This window comes from Salmo salar, chromosome 06, assembly GCF_965601325.2.
Source record: "Salmo salar chromosome 06, fSalSal1, whole genome shotgun sequence".
Lineage (NCBI taxonomy): Eukaryota > Metazoa > Chordata > Actinopteri > Salmoniformes > Salmonidae > Salmo > Salmo salar.
Window position 1 is genome coordinate 62,256,874 of NC_138296.1, and position 19,221 is coordinate 62,276,094.

The following is a 19,221-nucleotide window of genomic DNA, read 5'->3' on the forward strand; positions in this document are numbered from 1 at the left end:
CACACACACCACACACACACACACACACACACACACACACACACACACACACACACCACACACACACACACACACACACACCACACACACACACACACACACACACCACGCAAACACACACGCACACCATCACGCAAACACACACACACAATCACACACACACACACACCATCACACACACACCATCACGCAAACACGAAAAGGTCATGCATTCCATTTGTTTACATTCAATCAAAACAAGTTCGATCATATTCTTACTTGAACATTCAAAGAACACTGATTAATGATTTACAAAATGGTGCATGCTGATGGATATATAAAACGAGATCCTATGTAAAGACATGACACTAATTACGATGGAAAAGACTCCAATGAGAGAGGATTTCTATAGAGATTGTATTATATTTCCAAAAATATATGTACAGTCTATTACAAAGGTTACGAAGCAAAAAAGAAACGTCTATTTAACAAGAAATCGTCTAAGTAATGATTTTACACTTCTGCTGTTTGGGGAAAATACTCTTGACCAATGAATACTCTCAATACTCTCATCACAGAAAAATAAATAATAAATTGACAATTCGTATTACTGTACATTAAACTAAAAGGCAAAAATAAAAACAAAATACAATTCTAAATGGAAAACCTATCAGCTGTCTTTGGTCCTAAATGAGAAAGTATGTACAACTGAAATCTTCTGGGTGACAGTAATCATCTGCAAGTGAGATAGAAAAATATAGTGCATTTTCAATGTATTCAGAGCTCACTACAGAGTAATGTGTGTAAAAAGACAACAACAATATAAATAAAAATGTACAAGTTTTACAATTAGAACATATAAAAAGTTCCCCTCGGACCTCTGATCTTTCTGACACCATCAACAGTGCTGAACTCTTTGGAATTATCCACCATCTATGCAAAGGCGCGTTCACAATTTCCAACAGTTTGTCCAAAAGGTTTGCAAAATATTAACCAGTCCACTTCATATTTTAAATGACTTCTCATTCTTGAATCCAATAAACCCGCCACACAATCTGCCTTAAACTTAGTTGAAACACAATAACACCCCCATATATTGAGTTAAACATCCTCAACTACAAAATGGGTAAGAAACAAAGTAAAAGCGAACAGTAAAAGGTGACATTGCCCGTGAAGGTTACAGATGATTTATATGGCGGATCGATTGTATCCACGTCTTAATCTCAATTTGGCTCAAATTGCTGTCTCTACAGGACCCCTGACTCAGAGGGAGAGGGAAGGGGGAGTGGGGGCCTCCAGCACCGAGGTGTGAAGGCCCCCAGGGGCCCGCTGTTTGAGATCAGAGCAGGGGAGAGTAGACAGAGAGAGAGCGGGAGAGGGGGAGAGAACGAGGACTGACTGCTGCCTGCCTGTGAACTGGGGAGTTTTGTGCTGACTGAATGCCTTTGCACTGGTATTCAATTCAAAGGGCTGGCATAGACCCAATTGCTGAGCTTTGCTGTATGGATAAAGAGTGGCTCTGTCTGTCTGTGACATGGGGCCCAGAGCAGGCTGGGCAAGGTCTGATTCCCAGGTATCCCCCTACCACAGGGGTGAGTCCCTTTGGACTGAGCACAATGGAAATGTATCTAGGAAAGAATAGACAAAATCGCTAATGGCTTTACAAATCCTTAGCTTACAGCCAAAGTCCATGATGGTGTTTCAGGGTTGGCTTTCCCGAAGACCATTTCAGTCTCTACAGGCAAATTGAAGGGCATCTTAAATAATCATTGGAAAAACTGCAGCTTTAAAAATCTGTATCTATGATGAGTCCACAGGAACAAAGACAGCATCAGCTACAGCCAAATACTCTAACATTGGGTACATATATACAGTACCAGTCAAAAGTTTGGACACACCTACTCATTCCAGGGTTTTTCTTTATTTTTACTATTTTCTACACTGAAGAATAATAGTGAAGACATCATAACTATGAAATAACATACATGGAATCATGTAGTAACCAAAAAAGTTAAACAAATCAAAATATATGTTAGATTTTAGATTCTTCAAATAGCCACCCTTTGCCTTGATGACAGCTTTGCACATTCTTGGCATTCTCACAACCAGCTTCATGAGGTAGTCACCTGGAATGCATTTCGATTAAAAGGTGTGCCTTGTTAAAGTTCATTTGTGGAATTTCTTTCCTTTGCATTGTGTTTGAGCCAGTCAGTTCTGTTGTGACAAGGTAGGGGTGGTATACAGAAGATAGCCCCATTTGGTAAAAGACCAAGTCCTTATTATGGCAAGAACAGGTCAAATAAGAAAAGAGAAAAGACAGTCCATCATTACTTTAAGACATGAATGTCTGTCAATATGGGAAATTTCAAGAACTTTGAAAGTTTCTTCAAGTGCAGTTGCAAAAACCATCAATCGCTATGATGAAACTGGCTCTCATGAGGACCACCACAGGAAAGGAAGACCCAGAGTTACCTCTGCTGCAGAGGATACGTTCATTAGAGTAACCAGCCTCAGATATTGCAGCCCAAATAAATGCTGCACAGAGTTCAAGTAACAGACACATCTCAACATCAACTGTTCAGAGGAGACTGCGTGAATCAGGCCTTCATGGTTGAATTGCTGCAAAGAAACCACTACTAAAGGACACCAATAAGAAGAAGAGACTTGTTTGGGCCAATAAACACGAGCAATGGACATTCAACCTGTGGAAATTTGTCCTTTGGTCTGATGAGTCCAAATGTGACAATTTTGGTTCCAATCGCAGGTGAATGGTTGATCTCAGCATGTGTGGTATCCACTGTGAAGCATTGAGGAGGAGGTATGATGGTGTGGGGGTGCTTTGCTGGTGACACTGTCTGTGATTTATTTAGAATTCAAGGCACACTTAACCAGCATGGCTACCACAGCCTTCTGCAGCGATACGCCACCCCATCTGGCTTGGGCTTAGTGGGACTATCATTTGTTTTTCAACAGGACAATGACCCAACACCTCCAGGCTGTGTAAGGTCTATTTGACCAAGAAGGAGAGTGATGGAGTGCTGCATCAGATGACCTGGCCTCCACAATCACCCGACCTCAACCCAATTGAGATGGTTTGGGATGAGTTGGACCGCAGAGGGAAGGAAAAGCAGCCAACAAGTGCTCAGCATATGTGGGAAATCCTTCAAGACTGTTAGAAAAGCATTCCAGGTGAAGCTGGTTGAGAGAATGCCTAGAGTCTACAAAGCAGTCATCAAGGCAAAGGGTGGCTACTTTGAAGAATCTAAAATCTAACATTTTGTTTAACACTTCTTCGGTTACTACATGATTCCATATGTGTTTCATAGTTTTGATGTCTTCACTATTAGTCTACAATGTAGAAAATAGTAAAAATAAAGAAAAACCCTTGAATGAGTAGGTGTGTCCAAACTTTTGACTGGTACTGTATGTTTATCCACCTCTTCTCAAAATACTGTTAAACCCCCCCCTTTTTTTTTTTACACAACTGCAGTTGGAAATACCTACATTTTCCTTACTTTTAATGAGAAAGAAATGAGTGAACCAACCATTCGTCAGAGAATAATACAATGCTGAAGACATATATGATAACATTCATTTTGTTGTAAAAGGTGAAGACTGATGGCACCATTAGGTTGGCTTTTTAGCACATCTTCGCAGAGCCCATTCCTAATCTCTGTGCCCTGATTAGCATACAAAGGGCCAGGGAAGTAAAAAAAAAAAAAGCATGGAAACACTTTTATGCATGTTACATCACCCATACTGTTTGCCTGGCTCTCCTGAATGGCTAGGGCTGGGACGGTAAGTGATTTTCACAGTTTGATCATCGTAATAAGGAGTATCAGGATTTTCTATATATCATGATATTGGGTTATTAGATACTGTAAGTACCTCATATCAAACTGAAGGCCTTCAAATTCAGTGTGGTGCAATGGAAAGGATGATGTCATGACTAATGCATGTGCCTCTCTGCTGCTTGAATGTCATTTCACCCCACTGTTACAGCCATATATTCCAAATATAATCATACACTGTGACCTCGTTATTAAGTCATTAGCATATTCCGGGATACCATTTCGTAAGTGGCATTACTATTTAATGATTTGATAACTTAGTATACCGGTATATTATCCCAGCACAACAAACATTTCTGTAAAACCTAGCACCTTCAAATCTCAGAGGAGGACCATTTCTACCTGGGCTAATTATTGCTCTGTTTGGTCAATCTTCTACCCTACACTGACTGTGTCAATCATCAATCGTGAAATTCAACATACGCAAGTGTGCATGATTTTCAAGTTCAGGATGAATGGAGCAGGTTGGCATTTACTTTCATGAGTCTTGCCCTGGAGGCAGCTCTGCAGAGTGGTCACTAGCTGGCACAGCCACAAAGTCATAAAATCTGATTTTAAACCTAACTCTATCCTTAACCCTAACCTTGAGGGGTTGGGTTAAATGCAGAAGACACATTCCAGTTGAAGGCATTCAGTTGTACAACTGACTAGGTATCCCGCTTTCCCTTTCCTTTCCTTTAACCACACTACTAACCCTAATGTCTAACCCTTACCTTAAATTAAGACCAAAAAGCGAATGTTTGTTTTCATGAATTTTTACGATATATCCAATTAGGATTTTGCAGCTGGCCCATCTAGCGGAAACTGCTCAGTTCTGCCTCCAGGGCAAGATTCGTAACAATAAACGTCAACCTGCATGAAAGGAACAAAGAAAATGGGGAAACTTTCCATTCAACCCTACACAAGACCTGTCTCACTGAACTGCAAAAAACATTGCCATTGAACAGCCTAAAAATAATGTCAATACATTAGTCTAACACATTTTAAGGCATTATTACTTCTAGAAAGAACGTACACAGCATTTCCTAGACTCACCCTCAACCACTGTATTCACTAAAATACGAAACAAATACTGTTTGCTGCAACATTGTTTTGGGGGGGGGATTTCAATGGCAACACCGTTTGCGGTGGATCAAGTCATCTCATTAAGTTTCAATACAATCTTTCTGTAGAGCTATCTGTGGAAACTTTCAATTAATGAATTAAACAACGGAAATCAAAGTTCAGATTGAAAGCATATTGGACAATATGATCAAATGATTAATGTGGTAAACATGAACATGTAAAGAATGTTGCCACTTTGATGCTTGATATTAGATATAAAAGTTGTGATCAATCTTAAATCAATTTGAATGATTGGTGTCATACTGTTTCAAAATGTCTACATACAAATTTGAAATCAGATTTTTCCATCATAAAATGGGAGTATCTGTGTTCAGAAAAATGCATACAGCAAAGCACTCCTGTAAGCTTCAAACGACCAAGAGGACACTACTATCTCTGAAGTCACTTATCTGAGGTGCAGGATACCATTTTTCACTTCAAAAACATCAGGAAGAAAAAACACAACTCACTGCAAACAGTTAAAACAGCCAGTAGCGTCTCAAGACAAACTGGTCAAAGTACCTCTAAATCATTTCCACCAAAATGTTCAGACACCATATTCATCCTTTTGGATGGGAACGTTTACCCTGTTGTCAAGTCCAAAATAGAAAAAAGGAAGAAAAAAATTGTATGGGGAAAATAAAAATGAAAGATTACTGTACGTACCACATCATATCACTGTGGCTCCTGACACTAACAAAATGAACAAACTAGTAAAGAAAATACTGAAAAACCACCGCAAGGGGAATAAACAAATTGTTTGAAATCTTTTTTCTTTTTCCTTTTTTTTAAGTGAAATCCATTTTCATGGTGCACAAATAAAATCATTCACGAGGTTAAAAGAACAAGGTAATACGTATCAAACTCATTTTCCAAAGCTCCATCTCTGTTTGATATGTTGTTGAGAGTTCCTCAGAGCGTTTTAAGTTCGGCATCATGGTCAGGTAGTATTCTGTCATTCTCTCCTTAGTACCCGTTCTAAAGAGGGGTTAAATCCTTCGCCAAGGATCACAGGAATTATTTCATTCCGAAACATCCGGAAAAAAAATAGTCAGATAGGAGACGACATCACGTCACATGATTTTCAAAGATTATCCTGGGAGGTTTTTGCCTTAGTGCTGCTCTAGATAGCCCGTCCACAGGGGGCACTGTAGTCTGTCATCACACCTGGATTCCTGTGCCATGGAGATGCAGCATCTGGGCTCTCATAGTCTGTATGCTGCTCATGATCTTCTTCTGATGGCCCACTAAACTGATCCCCAAGCTCATCACATCCCTGCAAGACAAGACGGCCAATCATAAATCACAGCAGTGGACAACAGAGGGGCTCAAAACATCCCATGATGTATAGCAGCACCAGGTATTTCATTAATGGACGAATAGATCTGAAAACATGACAGGCTTGTTTCTGAATCACAATGATGAAATAAAAATGCAGTAGTGCCATGTCCAATGATATTGAATGAGAAAATAGTTATATGACAACTCTCCAGAACTGGCTATATTGGATTTGACCTCCACAAGGGTTTTAAAGTTCAGGTTCCTTACTCAATTGACATCCTGGCCACAGAGTCCAGTGAGCTGTAGCCAGCGGCGGTGAAGTTGTCTCTGTATCTCTCCATCTTGATGGCCTCCAGCCACTCCCCAACCGAGCGGAAAGTAGTGAAGTCTGGTGTGCTCTGATCTAACAGGGGACTAATCGGTCTGTTGGATGAGCAAGAGGAAGCCATTAACGTCTCATGCGAAAACTGAAACATTCCCATAACAAACACAAATTGAGCCGGGAGCAAAATACAAAGACAGCCAAAGACATCCCGGGGTAACAGTAAATTGCATGTGAAAAACAAATTAACACATTTTGAAAATTTCAATCGATGTCAAATTCAAAAGTGCCGATGCCATTTGATCCTCTTTTTCAAACAAACGTGTGTGCTATAAGTAACTATCAAAAACACTCAACATCATATGGATGGTAATTTTACTTCAAACCTCCACAAAATGGCCTTCAAAAATGGAAGCACTTTCTAACAGTTATTTTTTTTTGGGGGGGGGGGGGGGGGTTACGCTGTCAATCTCACCCAGGGAGATTGTGTTCTGAATGTAAATAGAGTTAATTTGACAAATGTCCCAGAGGGGTCCAGAGTTCCCACAGCACTTAAAAACCCCAGGAACTCATTACAGGGATTGATTTAAAAGCCCTGCTATTGACCATAAAGCCATGGAAGCTGCTTTGGCTTATTGATTCTCCGGGATTTATCTTTCATCTGTGAACTCCTGTGGATAAATCAACCCCTGGATGCTTTGGATTGTCCACTAATGTAGCTCCATAGGAAAGAAATATGAAGAAGCAATACAAATATACTTCCATAGTCTTACAGCTACTTCGGTCACATTTTATAACTGAAGCTGCTAATTTATTCCATTTGGAGGTTTGTAGTGCTCAGTTACAGGGTTTAATGAGACAAGCTTTCCTTACCTCGTGCAGGTTCCCACCGGGGTTTTCAAGGTATTGGGATTGCGAATCATCTTATCAAGGATGCCAACTATTTGATCAAATTTGGGTCGATCGGCCCTGTCTTTCTGCCAGCAGTCCAGCATTAGCTGGTGCAGGCCTGGAGGGCAGTCCATGGGAGCAGGGAGGCGGTACCCCTCTTCTATGGCCTTTATCACCTGGGAAAACCAAACCACAGGCAAGTCTTTAAGGGCTATTACCACTACCATTACCACCACATTAACACAAGTCACCATTTACTAGAGTTCATTTCCATTTCATTCTCTAATCAAGATGTTTGTAAACAGGAAGTGTCAGTACAAGTCTTGTGTGGTTCCCTATTTACAGAAGTGGTGCTTTGAGGAGAAACAGGCCTAACCAGATGTAATCACTCAGTCTCAGCTTGTTAAGATGATGGTGAGACCCAAGGACTCAGAGTAGCAGGACCCAAATTAGGAGATATTGAGAGTAGCATCTAGTGTCCCTGTATGGTACAGAGATGGGTCTCTAGAACACCTGCTCATGCCTGTCATATTATACAAATAGACCTGATTGTAATTAATTAAGCAAACAGTGGCTCTGTTTTCCCTTAGATGCATCCTTCATATTGTTTGTACTCTTTGTCTCATCAATAGACTGCATTTACACAGGTCTAATGAATAATGAAAATACACAAAGTTGCATGTCTTCAAGCTACTTCTATTCTCACTGTGTCAATAGTTCAAAACAAAGTCCATTGAAAGTCAACGGCGTGAGAACTTTAAACATTAGGGGCAATGGGCACCTTTGATTTGAGACTCAACCGTCTCTTCCTCTATTTCGGGGAATGTGAGGATGTTAATTTTCTGCACATATTCATCTGTTATTCCTGTCAGGGCTATTCAAACAAGACTGAGCTACGGAAGAAAAAGTGTCAAAGGAGCTGTTTGCTGACATCTTGACAGAGGAACTGTAATCTCTGACATTGATGCCTGTCAAGCACCCTACTTCCATAACCAATCATGTTTAGCATTTCTAACAGCTGATTGTTCAATCAGCAGGCTTCCCATTAGGAGGAGCTGAGTGTAATATAATCCTATTTAGTCTTTCTGCTGAGGAGAAGACTGTTTGTCCTACTGGATTATGTCATCTTTAACTTCGCCACGGGAGAAAACTACCACTGGAGCATCTTTCAGACAAGTACTTGCAAACAGTGGCAAATGAAACCATTTTACCGGTTATTAAGTATCATCGTTACAGACTTTCAAATCGGCGGCCAAACTCCTCTAAAGCCACTCTTACGATCAGCACGATGAACAGATTTGCAATGTTCATCTGTTCCAATTTAGACTGAAACAAAGCAACGACCGCAGCTAAAACTGAAAGTTCCATATGACTAACTAGTTAGCTCCGGCATTATTGAACTCTGACAAATAAGGTTCAATTATCATAACTCATTATAAAGGTTAAAAGCAGTTTTGAAGTCCAAAAAGTATTTTGTATGCCAAGTATTAAGTCTCTTTCTTTGTATTATCATATAAAAGCATTTTATGAATATCAATCTCTGATTAAAACAGAATGAATTAATACCTAACAATCCTCCTCATTCAACTCTAAATAGTCATTGTGGCCCACGTTTAAATCAGTCCAAAGAATTCAGCTAATTCTGTTATTCTGTTCATTTCTGTAATATGATGGCCAGTCTCTGAGTAACATGCGAAAGCTGACATGTATTTGGTGAATGATTGACGTCATGTAAGAGAGCAACTCACATCTTGATTGGACATGTCCCAGTAAGGCCGTTCACCATAGGACATGACCTCCCACATGACAATGCCATAACTCCACACATCACTAGCGGAAGTGAATTTACGGTACTGGATGGCTTCCATTGCTGTCCATCGAACAGGTATTTTTCCACCCTGTTCAGTAAAATGCAGGTCAGTGGCTGGAGTAAAGATCAAATTCATTATATCCTGCATCTTCCCCTAAAACATCAATTAGAATAGAGTTACAACTTTGCACACAGGGTCAGCAAAACTTCCAAACGTTCAAGGCTAAAACTTCACCAAAGAGACTGCAGGCCTTGCATATTGAATAACTAGGCCCAGACATGTATGGGCATGCATGCGTAGTTTATACTCCATTCCCATGCATTGGCTGTTGGCTTGATTTGAGTGTTCAGAGAGAGAGCTCAGGGAGTCTAGGCAGGGAAAGCAATACGGGGCTGGTTTAATTGACTCACCGTTGTTGTGTAGACAGCCTCGGGATCGTCATCGATCACTCTTGACAGGCCGAAGTCAGACACTTTACATACGAGATTGCTGTTGACAAGTACGTTTCGTGCAGCCAGATCTCGATGGACATACCCCATGTCGGAGAGATATCTCATCCCTGCTGCTATGCCCCGCAGCATCCCCACTAACTGGATCACTGTGAACTGACCATCATGTTTCTGTACACAACAGAGGAAAACAGTCAGCTAAGCAAAATCCACTCAGTTCACAAAGGTATTGCAGTGCTATTATTTATAGAATAAGGAACTCTTAATGCGAACATACTGTATTTCACATGTATAACTGGTAAGGGAGTTGCGGTTTACATTTTTGTTACATTTAACCTTTATTTAACTAGGCAAGTCAGTTAAGAACAATGACAGGCTACCCCGGCCAAACCCGAACGACGCTGGGCCAGTTGTGCGCCGCCCTATGGGACTCCCAATCACGGCCGGATGTGATACAGCCTGGATTCAAACCAGGGACAATAGTGACGCCTCTTGCACTGAGACGCAGTGCCTTAGACCGCTGCCCCACTCGGGAGCATTGAACGCGTTGAGAGGTACTCACCCTGAGAAAAGCGTCTAACGAGCCGTTTTCCATATATTCAATCACAATCATCACCGGTTTGCCTGAAAACAAGGGTGACACATCCATTATTTGACAACAACAAAAAAATGTCTTGCAATTGTTTATTAACGGCTTGCTAAAATACATTTCCGCCTTTAGTGTTATATTGAACCATTTGTTTCATTGGTTTGTAATTAAGTGTTAACATCTGTTCCTTATTTTAGGCTGTCTAAATGAGACAATATAAAGCAGGGAGCAAGGCTATTTTTATCAGAAACACTATATGTACAAAAGTTTGCGGTCACCCCTTCAAATTTGTGAATTTGGCTGTTTCAGCCACACCCATTTCCGACACCTGTAGAAAACTGAGCACGCAGCCATGCAATTTCCATAGACAAACATTGGCAGCAGAATGGCCTTACTGAAGAGCTCGGTGACTTTCAACGTGGCACCGTCATAGGATGCCACCTTTCCAACAAGTCAGTTCGTCTAGCAGGGCAGATTTCTGAGCTGCCCCGGTCAACTGTAAGTGTTATTATTGTGAAGTAGAAACACTGAGGAGCAACAACGGCTCAGCCGCAAAGTGGTAGGCCACACAAGCTCACAGAACGGGATCATCGAGTGCTGAATCTCATAGCGCGTAAAATTGTCTGAGTTCCAAACTTCCTTTGGAAGCAACGACAGCACAATAACTTTTTGTTGGGAGCTTCATGAAATGGGTTTCCATGGCCGAGCACCCGCACACAAGCCTAAGTTCACCATGCGCAATGCCAAGCGTCGGCTGGAGGGGTGTAAAGGTCGTCGCTATTGGACTCCGGAGCAGTGGAAACATCTGAAGTGATTTATCATGCTTCACCATCTGGCAGTCCAACGGACAAATCTAGGTTTGGTGGATGCCAGGAGAACGCTACCTGCCTCTATGCATAGTGCCAACTGTAAAGTTTGGTGGAGGAGGAATAATGGTCTGGGGCTTGTTTTTCATGTTTTGGGCTAAGTCCCTTAGCCCAGTGAAGGGACATTTTAATGCTACAGAATACAATGACATTCTAGGCGATTCTGTGATTCCAACTTTGTGGCAACAGTTTGGTGAAGGCCCTTTCCTGTTTCAGCATGACAATGCCCCCATGCACAAAGCGAGGTCTGGTATGGAAGAACTTGACTGGCATGCACAGAGCCCTGTCCTCAACCTCATCGAACACCTTTAGGATGAATTGGAACGCAGACCGTGAGCCGGGCCTAATCGGCCAACATCAGTGCCCGACCTCACTAATGCCCTTGTGGCTGAATGGAAGCACGTCTATTAGTAATACTTTTGGTCAGGAACAAAAAAAGTATGTGCACACCTGCTCGTTGAACATCTCATTCCAAGATCATGGGCATTAATATGGAGTAGGTCCCCCCTTTGCTGCTATAACAGCCTCCAGTCTTCTGGGAAGGCTTTCCACTAGATATTGGAACATTGCTGCGGGGACTTGCTTCCATGCAGCCACAAGAGCATTAGCATTAGTGACGTTGGGCACTGATGTTGGGCATTTAGGCCTCGCTCAAATTTGACAAACTGACTTGTTGGAAAGGTGGCATCCTATGATGGGTGCCACGTTGAAAGTCACTGAGCTCTTCAATAAGGCCATTCTACTGCCAATATTTGTCTATGGAGATTGCATGGCTGTGTGGTCGATTTTATACACCTGTCAACAATGGATGTGGCTGAAATAGTCCAATCCACTAATTTGAAGGGGAGTCCACATACTTTTGTATATATAGTGTGGTCTTTGAGTGCACTTGCTTTACTTTCTTGCTGCAGCTGTAGGCGTATGTGTGTGTGTGTGTGTGTGTGTGTGTGTGTGTGTGTGTGTGTGTGTGTGTGTGTGTGTGTGTGTGTGTGTGTGTGTGTGTGTGTGTGTGTGTGTGTGTGTGTGTGTGTGTGTGTTTGAGAGAGAATGCAGTCCTTACCTCTGGTCACCACTCCCTCCAGATGGACAACATTGGGATGGTCAAACTGGCCCATAATGCTGGCCTCACACAGGAAGTCCCTCCTCTGTTTCTCTGAGTAGCCCACCTTCAGGGTTTTAATGGCCACTGACATGTCCCGTTTCCCTGGGAGCTTCATCCGTCCACTACACACCTCCCCAAACTCTCCTGTGAGACAGACACAGAGACAAAACCACTCATGAGTCATGAACCTTCAGAAAAACTAGCAATCATGTTTTTTTACAAAGTGCTTAGTGTACGTTCAGAGAAAACAGCTGTGCTGCAGGAGATAATAAATTGGAGTAGGACATCTTGTTATGCTCAAGCTGTGGAAATATAGATACTCTCATTGACTGCATCTCTAAATCTGATGTGGCAGCAATTCATCAGCCGTGAAGCATCTTTGCTATTGTCGTACCTTTAAAAAAGATGCAGGCCCACACATTAACTGCAATGAACTTTTCCCCCCTTTTTGCAATTGCCCTATCAATATACAGCGAGGATAAACCATGTCCCAATTCAAAGTGTAAATATGTGGCTGTCATTGTGATGTATGAGTGTATGGTATGACTAAACAGAGAGAGCTGGGAGACACCAGCCAGACTCACCTGCTCCAATAACTCGCTCAATCTTAATGCAGGACGCGTCCAGCTCCTTGGCAAATTGATGGACAGCCCTGTTCGGGTCCTCGTAGGTTTCAGGGTCAATGTATGTTTTGGTGCCTGGAAATTTAACTGTAGAAAGGTAAGGGGATTACTGTTATGATTAAATATGCATACAGCATGCCGGGCCGACCGGGCGCTTGTCAGACACACCATTACCAACAGCAACCATTCAGAAGGAATTGCTAAACAGCCAGCTGATGGAAAGCACCTGGGTCAAAAAGCTCTTTTTACAAACACCCTTATACCAGACATTTATTATTTTTTCCTTTTTTATTTTTCCTCCAATAGAAATGAACACGTTATTATATTTTCTTCTCAACCTCCTCACAAAAGGACCAACAAAGGTTTGAGCAGCCTAGAACGAGATTTACTGCCAAGGTTGTCTGCTATACTGAGCAGGTTTTGGAGCTAGCTCAGACCAATCAAGCTCTGCCAGTGAATGAAAAGTCTGTTAGACAGACCCTGATATACAGTAATGCCAGTCATGAATGCAAGTTATTTACTTATGGTCGTTTCTGTGGCTTGATAACCTCCTGAATCATGCTGCCCAGGTAATGGTGACTGTAGTTATATCACAGTTAGATCAGCACAACGAGTACATGTTTTGAATCATGTATCACCATAAAATATGAAGTAACACAATGATACTGGATTGACTCATACGTATTCATGCACACATAGGGGAAATGCGTAGTACAAAGAAAAATAAGCATTTAGCTGACCGTGGTTTGAGAAAAAAAAATATGATATAACGCCACACTAATAAATGACACTGTTATGGTACGTGTGTGTTCCGCTGACCTAATTTGTTCATATCAAATTCCCCCTAATTACAACATAACCTGCCAACTTCCATACCACAAGCTATTTAATGAGATGCATATAGCTGAAGACAATAAAATACAAGGAAAACAGACACACCAAAACACCATAATTAAATTACTAATCAGCTCCAGGCTCAATAACGACAAGCCGAAGAAAAAAAATTCTGCAATATCCTCTGTTTGCGTCCTGGAAAGCCATATTGGCCGACCCACTAACAAACACTATGCATTGTTTTCCAGCTAGGAGCTCCAGCGATGGCAGCTGATATTTCCCTCCACTCGCTCCTATAATTGCTTCGTCCATCCAAGCTGTCACTGGATCTGATAGGGAGACGTCTTATCACGACTTCTCGCGCTACACAGCGGACAAATTAAGCCTACATGTTGAATTCACGCACTATCTGGCTTCTGTCGCCCTGGCAGCGTTTCCTCATTTAATATTGTAGAGCAAGTCCCTCTATTAGGCCCAACAACAGCGGAGCGCTCTTGTTTGTGTTTTCATCACCCAGTGTTTTTAGCAAGAGGACCTGCGCCTTCCTACAGCTTGATCTGTCAAATACTTAGCAGCCGAGGACCGTGGAACGCCAACACAGCCCTATTTCTACCGCTGTGGCCATGCCGACACCCTGAACCTTTGTTTCCAAATCGTCAGTTTGCCTACAGCAACAGATCATTACGGCTTCGCTTGGGAAGATGTCTGCGGCTGCATCTCCAGGGGCATCGTTAGGACTGGGTGGTGTGGTGTGTGTGTTGGTTAAAGGAGCGTGGAAGGAGAACCTTAGGATCGAGTGAATGTATCTCTATCTCTACTCCGAGGAACACCAGGAAACGAACAGTATACGGCGAGCATACGAAAGAGCCTGAAAAGTTAGGTTTTTTTTAATTTTTAATGAAATATTATCACTTTGAGCTCAGCCCTGGCTCACGGCTCTCTCGCAAATCTCATACGCATGTATTTGCAGTTTGGAACTAAGCCTAATGTCCTCATCTCAACAGATTTGTCCATTAAATCCCAAACAGATGCTAGTGCGAGGGTTCCTGTCTTTTGTTAGAATAAAAACCTATCAAATGAAAGGGATCAAACATTACGGCGTGGGGGCCTTGTTGATGGACCCATTTCCCGTGTCACGGCGAGGCCGTGCTGTAATTGAGGTGTTTCAATGTGTGCGTGTGAGCTGACGGGGAAAGAAGGGACTCACATTGGAAATACAGCTCCTCGTCTCCTTCCTGGTCCGCCTTGCTGTAGCCACAGTGTCTGACAGGGAGAGAGGTAGACACACAATCAACTGATTGGGCAGAGGCAGAAGGTAGAATGGTCTGTTTTGCTAGAATCTTAATGCAGCGAAGCCATAATGCAGTCTATACAGATACAGTACCAGCGGAGAGGTATGGGAACAATGTTTGGCTGCTGATGTTGAACTAAAGTACCCTTGTGTGGTACTACTACATGCTGTTCTCTGTAAAAGACTGATCAGCATTCCTTGTTATATTAATTTGCAACACTGATGTATTGAATGCACCCTCAAGCAGGTAATTCATTGCACTATACAATAGTGTTTGCTGGCAAACTGAAAAATGGATGGATGGGAAACATCAAGTAACAAATGGTTGACATGCAGGTTAATATGTCAAATGCATATAGAAATTCCATGTGTACAAGGCTCTACCCCCATGTAAGGCATGCTGTGATGAAATGCTATCCATATAGTAATGAAGCATCATTGGAGGAGTGCAGCAGGAAATGGCGGTAATGGTGACTGACACATAGGAGGGTTGCTCTGGTAGGAGATGGCTAGAAGCACTGCCAAACAGCACTTCATCCTACCCGAGTGTATTACTGTATAACACCACAGATGTAACACACGCACGCACACACATACATACACAAACACACAGTTAACGGACACACACTCACCATCACCCTCTCACTCGCACGCACACAGAAATATGAGCAAAAACCTTTCATTTTAGAGTACACTTGTCTCTATAATGGATCCATTACAACAACAACAAAAAGACATGCAAAAAATACGGTCCGTTTTTCTTCACAGTGTGAGGACTGGAAAATGATGCATCACAAACCATTAGCACAGCATGCCACAGATGATGGGTGCGTGTGGTGTGTGGTGGCCTGACTCCACGGCTATGGAGGCCAGTGAGTGACAGAAAGGCTAATTGACAAGCAGAGACTCACAGCAGCGGAGAGTCAATGGGGCCCGCGAGAGCGTACCTTCTCCCAATGATGAAGCCGAACACCATGAAGACCAGGATGATGGTCCCCGCCACGGCTACCACCGCGATGATGATGACGGGATTCTGCTCGCTGGAGACAATGGTGGCTGCTTGGAGAGGGACACACACACGCAAGCAGACACACACACACACACACACACACACACACACAAAGGGCACACAGTGTGAACTTTCAGCACATCAGACGTTGGAATCTACAGGGCATAATAGAACCAATGAGGAGTGAGCGGGGAGACTGATAACCCCCTTCTCGCCCTTTACCACAGAGACAAGGGTGTCTAGTTCTATTTCTAGCCTCCGTATGCACGGCTCCACTGTTTCAGAAAGTGGGCTTAATAGTCCCAGATGGTAATGCTGGTGCCCTTCTCCTGAAACAACGACACATTCAGGTTGGATTGTCTCCCATACAGAGACACATTACACCGCTAGACTATTTGCATTGACAAACCACCAATTGCTCAAAAGAATGGGTGCAGTGGCACTTTCTGCTGTCAGTGCAAACGGTGCATTACTGGGAGAATTCGTGCATTTTAAATCAAGTGAGTTCAGTTGCTATATAAACACCAGCGACAGAGGACGGCAATGATTTCTGAGCCCTGCCACTTTAGTTGAGACCTACTGCTCCTTGTGGACGATCCTCAAGCATATTTCTAAAAGGGAAAATTGGCGCTATGAGATCAGCAGTAACTCGACGAAGGTCTGAACACACTAATCATCTCTATAGAGTGTGTGTGTGTGTGCTTATGCGTGTGTCCGTGCGTGCCTTTGTGTGTGCACGCCCATGCATGTGTTCTGCTGGTACCTGAGGCCTCCTCCTTGGTGGTGACCTCCAGCCGGGGTCCGTAGGTGCCGTAGCCGGCCGCGGTGAAGGCTCGGATCTGGAACACGTAGGCCGTGCTGGGCTTCAGGTTGTTCACTGTGGCTGACGTGGACCTGGACTTCACTGTGGAGTAGATGCGATCCTTCTGGTCCTTTAGAGAGGAACAGACATTGGCTTTGTGTTATGTTATGTTAGTCCTGTCAATCATAGACACCAAGATACAGCCATTTTTTGAGCATAAATGTTTTGACAATGACAATTGAATCGCGACCCAACATTTATTGTGTGTGTGTGTTTGTGTGTGTGGCCTATCAGTGGGAAAGCTGGAATGTTTCTTCAGTTTGATACATTTATTGAAACTGGGGTGATGGGATGATGGTTGACAGGTCAACTCGGAGGACATGCTGGCTGTCCAGTCTGTTTCTGCTTTAAGTTTTCAGCACGGCCCTAGCAGAGAAGCCACTTTCACACAGATAGGTAGTGCTGAACGGTAGCATGATTCTGATTGCATGACAGGCGAGAGCAGGATACTCATTTCCCGGGAAGCGCATGCTCAGTCCGCAAACAAATGACAGCTCCACCAGCTGATCCTCTTCGTTGCCTGGCAACATGATGCTTACCATCTCCACTCGAAAGGGCTCCCGTATCCAGTCGTCTTGTCTCCTGTTATCCTCTGTGAAGTAGTTGCAAAACTTTCCTGGCAGCTTGACAAGATGCTGTTCAATGGGTTTTTTTTCAGTATGTCGCCGTGCGCTTTGTTGACCAGATTCGGAATCTCTACATCAGCATTGGGAAACATGTCAATCCCTCCGTTAGAAACATGACTTGCCCAAACGGTGAGCTTCATCTCGAAGGCATCTACTTTGTCCCTCTGTTCACATCGATTGTGCCCCCTCCCTAGCATTGACACATTGAGCGAATTCAGATGATCAAAAATATCTGGCAGGTAGGCTACCTGCGCCAGCCATTCCTCACAATCGAAATGTTCAGCCAGAGGTGACTTGTTTTCCGGAAGAAACTCAGTAATCTCCGCTCGAAGCTCATAAAAATGACCCAACACTTTAGCCCTGGAAAGCCAGCGGACCTCTGCATGATAAAGCACCTGCTGGTGCTTTACCGTCATGGCAGCTGCCCCATCAGTGGTCACACCGACGCACCAATCCCAGGCCAGTCCCACGGAGCCCAGGAGCATATCCATTGTGTTAAAGATATCCTCTGCAGTGGTGGTGGTGGGCAAATCAGCACTAAAAAGGAACTGCTCCTCGAAGTTATTATCCAAGACGTGTCTGACACAGACCATTAGAATTGCATGGTTGGCCACATCTGTGGATTCATCAAGCCGCACTGCGTAATGGCCATTTGCACTGATGCGCTGTGCTGTCTGGTGCATTATGTCCTCAGACATGTCCTGGATTCTCCTCATGGTGTCATTGGATAGGGGTGTGGTTTTAAGTTTGTTGGCGTGTGACTCTCCCAAGATTTCAGTGCACATATCAATCGCAGCAGGGAGTATGAGATTCTCTGCGCTGGTGCAGGCTTTTTTGCACTTAGCAATGCGCTGGGCCACAAGGTATGATGCGAGAAGTGCTTTTTCTTGTACCTTGTATACGTTCTTCAATGAATCTTGTGAGGCCTCCAGATATTGACATTTTCCTTTAAAAAAAGTCAGCTGTCTTATCTTTGTGGCTCGGATGCTTGGTGTCCAGATGCTTTTTCATTTTGGAGGGTTTCATGCTATCATTAGCTAACAGCTCACTGCATAGGACGCACTGCGGTCTACACTCACCCTGCCTGTCTTCTATACACAGCACCAGTCAAAAGCTGTCATCAAGGCAAAGGGTGGCTACTTTGAAGAATCTCAAATATAAAATATATTTTCATTTGTTTAACACTGTTTTGGTTACTACATGATTCCATATTATTCTACAAAATATTATTCTAGAAAATAGTAAAACTAAAGAAAAACCATGGAATGAGTAGGTGTGTCCAACCTTTTGACTGGTACTGTATGTAAAACCATATATGAGGAAGTCGGGGTTGTATTTTCTCTTCTTGACAGGGACCGGGTTGTCTGCCTTGCTGTTGACATTGGAAGCAGCAGTAGATGAAGTGGGAGCTGCATGTTTTAAAAACTTATCCATGATTTTACTCTGACAGCTAGCCTGCATGAGTTAAATGACAGTTAACTATTAACATGTGCAATGCCTGCAGAACACATCTGCATAGCTAGCTGTCAATCAAGCTAGCTGTCTGAAGAAATACTGTATTATCTGATTGGACGTGTCACATTTAAAACAAAACAATGTTGCAGAATGCCATTTTTATTGGATCAGTGTGTGTGTGTGTGTGTGTGTGTGTCGGGAAATCTGTCATTTCATTGGATCAGTGTGTGTGTGTGGGGTGAGGACGTTATTGTATTGGTCAGTGAGTGTGTGCAG

At 43.0% G+C, this 19,221-nt stretch overlaps 1 protein-coding gene across 11 annotated transcripts in view; it reads right to left on the minus strand.

Moving 5' to 3' along the window:
• Window positions 1-382: 382 nt before the first annotated feature.
• The window catches only part of LOC106607720 (ephrin type-A receptor 7), a 75,766-nt gene continuing 56,927 nt past the window's right edge, over window positions 383-19,221 (minus strand). The window contains exons 7-17 of one of the 11 annotated variants that reach the window (XM_045720777.2): window positions 16,766-16,934; window positions 15,941-16,049; window positions 14,910-14,965; window positions 12,830-12,943; window positions 12,204-12,389; window positions 10,251-10,312; window positions 9,650-9,859; window positions 9,177-9,326; window positions 7,411-7,604; window positions 6,483-6,638; window positions 383-6,210 (exon numbers count right to left, since the gene is read on the minus strand). In XM_045720777.2, coding sequence (XP_045576733.1) covers window positions 6,096-6,210; window positions 6,483-6,638; window positions 7,411-7,604; window positions 9,177-9,326; window positions 9,650-9,859; window positions 10,251-10,312; window positions 12,204-12,389; window positions 12,830-12,943; window positions 14,910-14,965; window positions 15,941-16,049; window positions 16,766-16,934 — 1,521 coding nt within the window. In that variant the 3' untranslated portion in view covers window positions 383-6,095. Of the gene's footprint in view, window positions 6,211-6,482; window positions 6,639-7,410; window positions 7,605-9,176; window positions 9,393-9,649; window positions 9,860-10,250; window positions 10,313-12,203; window positions 12,390-12,829; window positions 12,956-14,909; window positions 14,966-15,904; window positions 16,053-16,765; window positions 16,935-19,221 lie in introns of all 11 variants that reach the window. The other 10 variants (XM_014204984.3, XM_082976797.1, XM_014204985.3 and 7 more) reach the window with 10 other exon arrangements.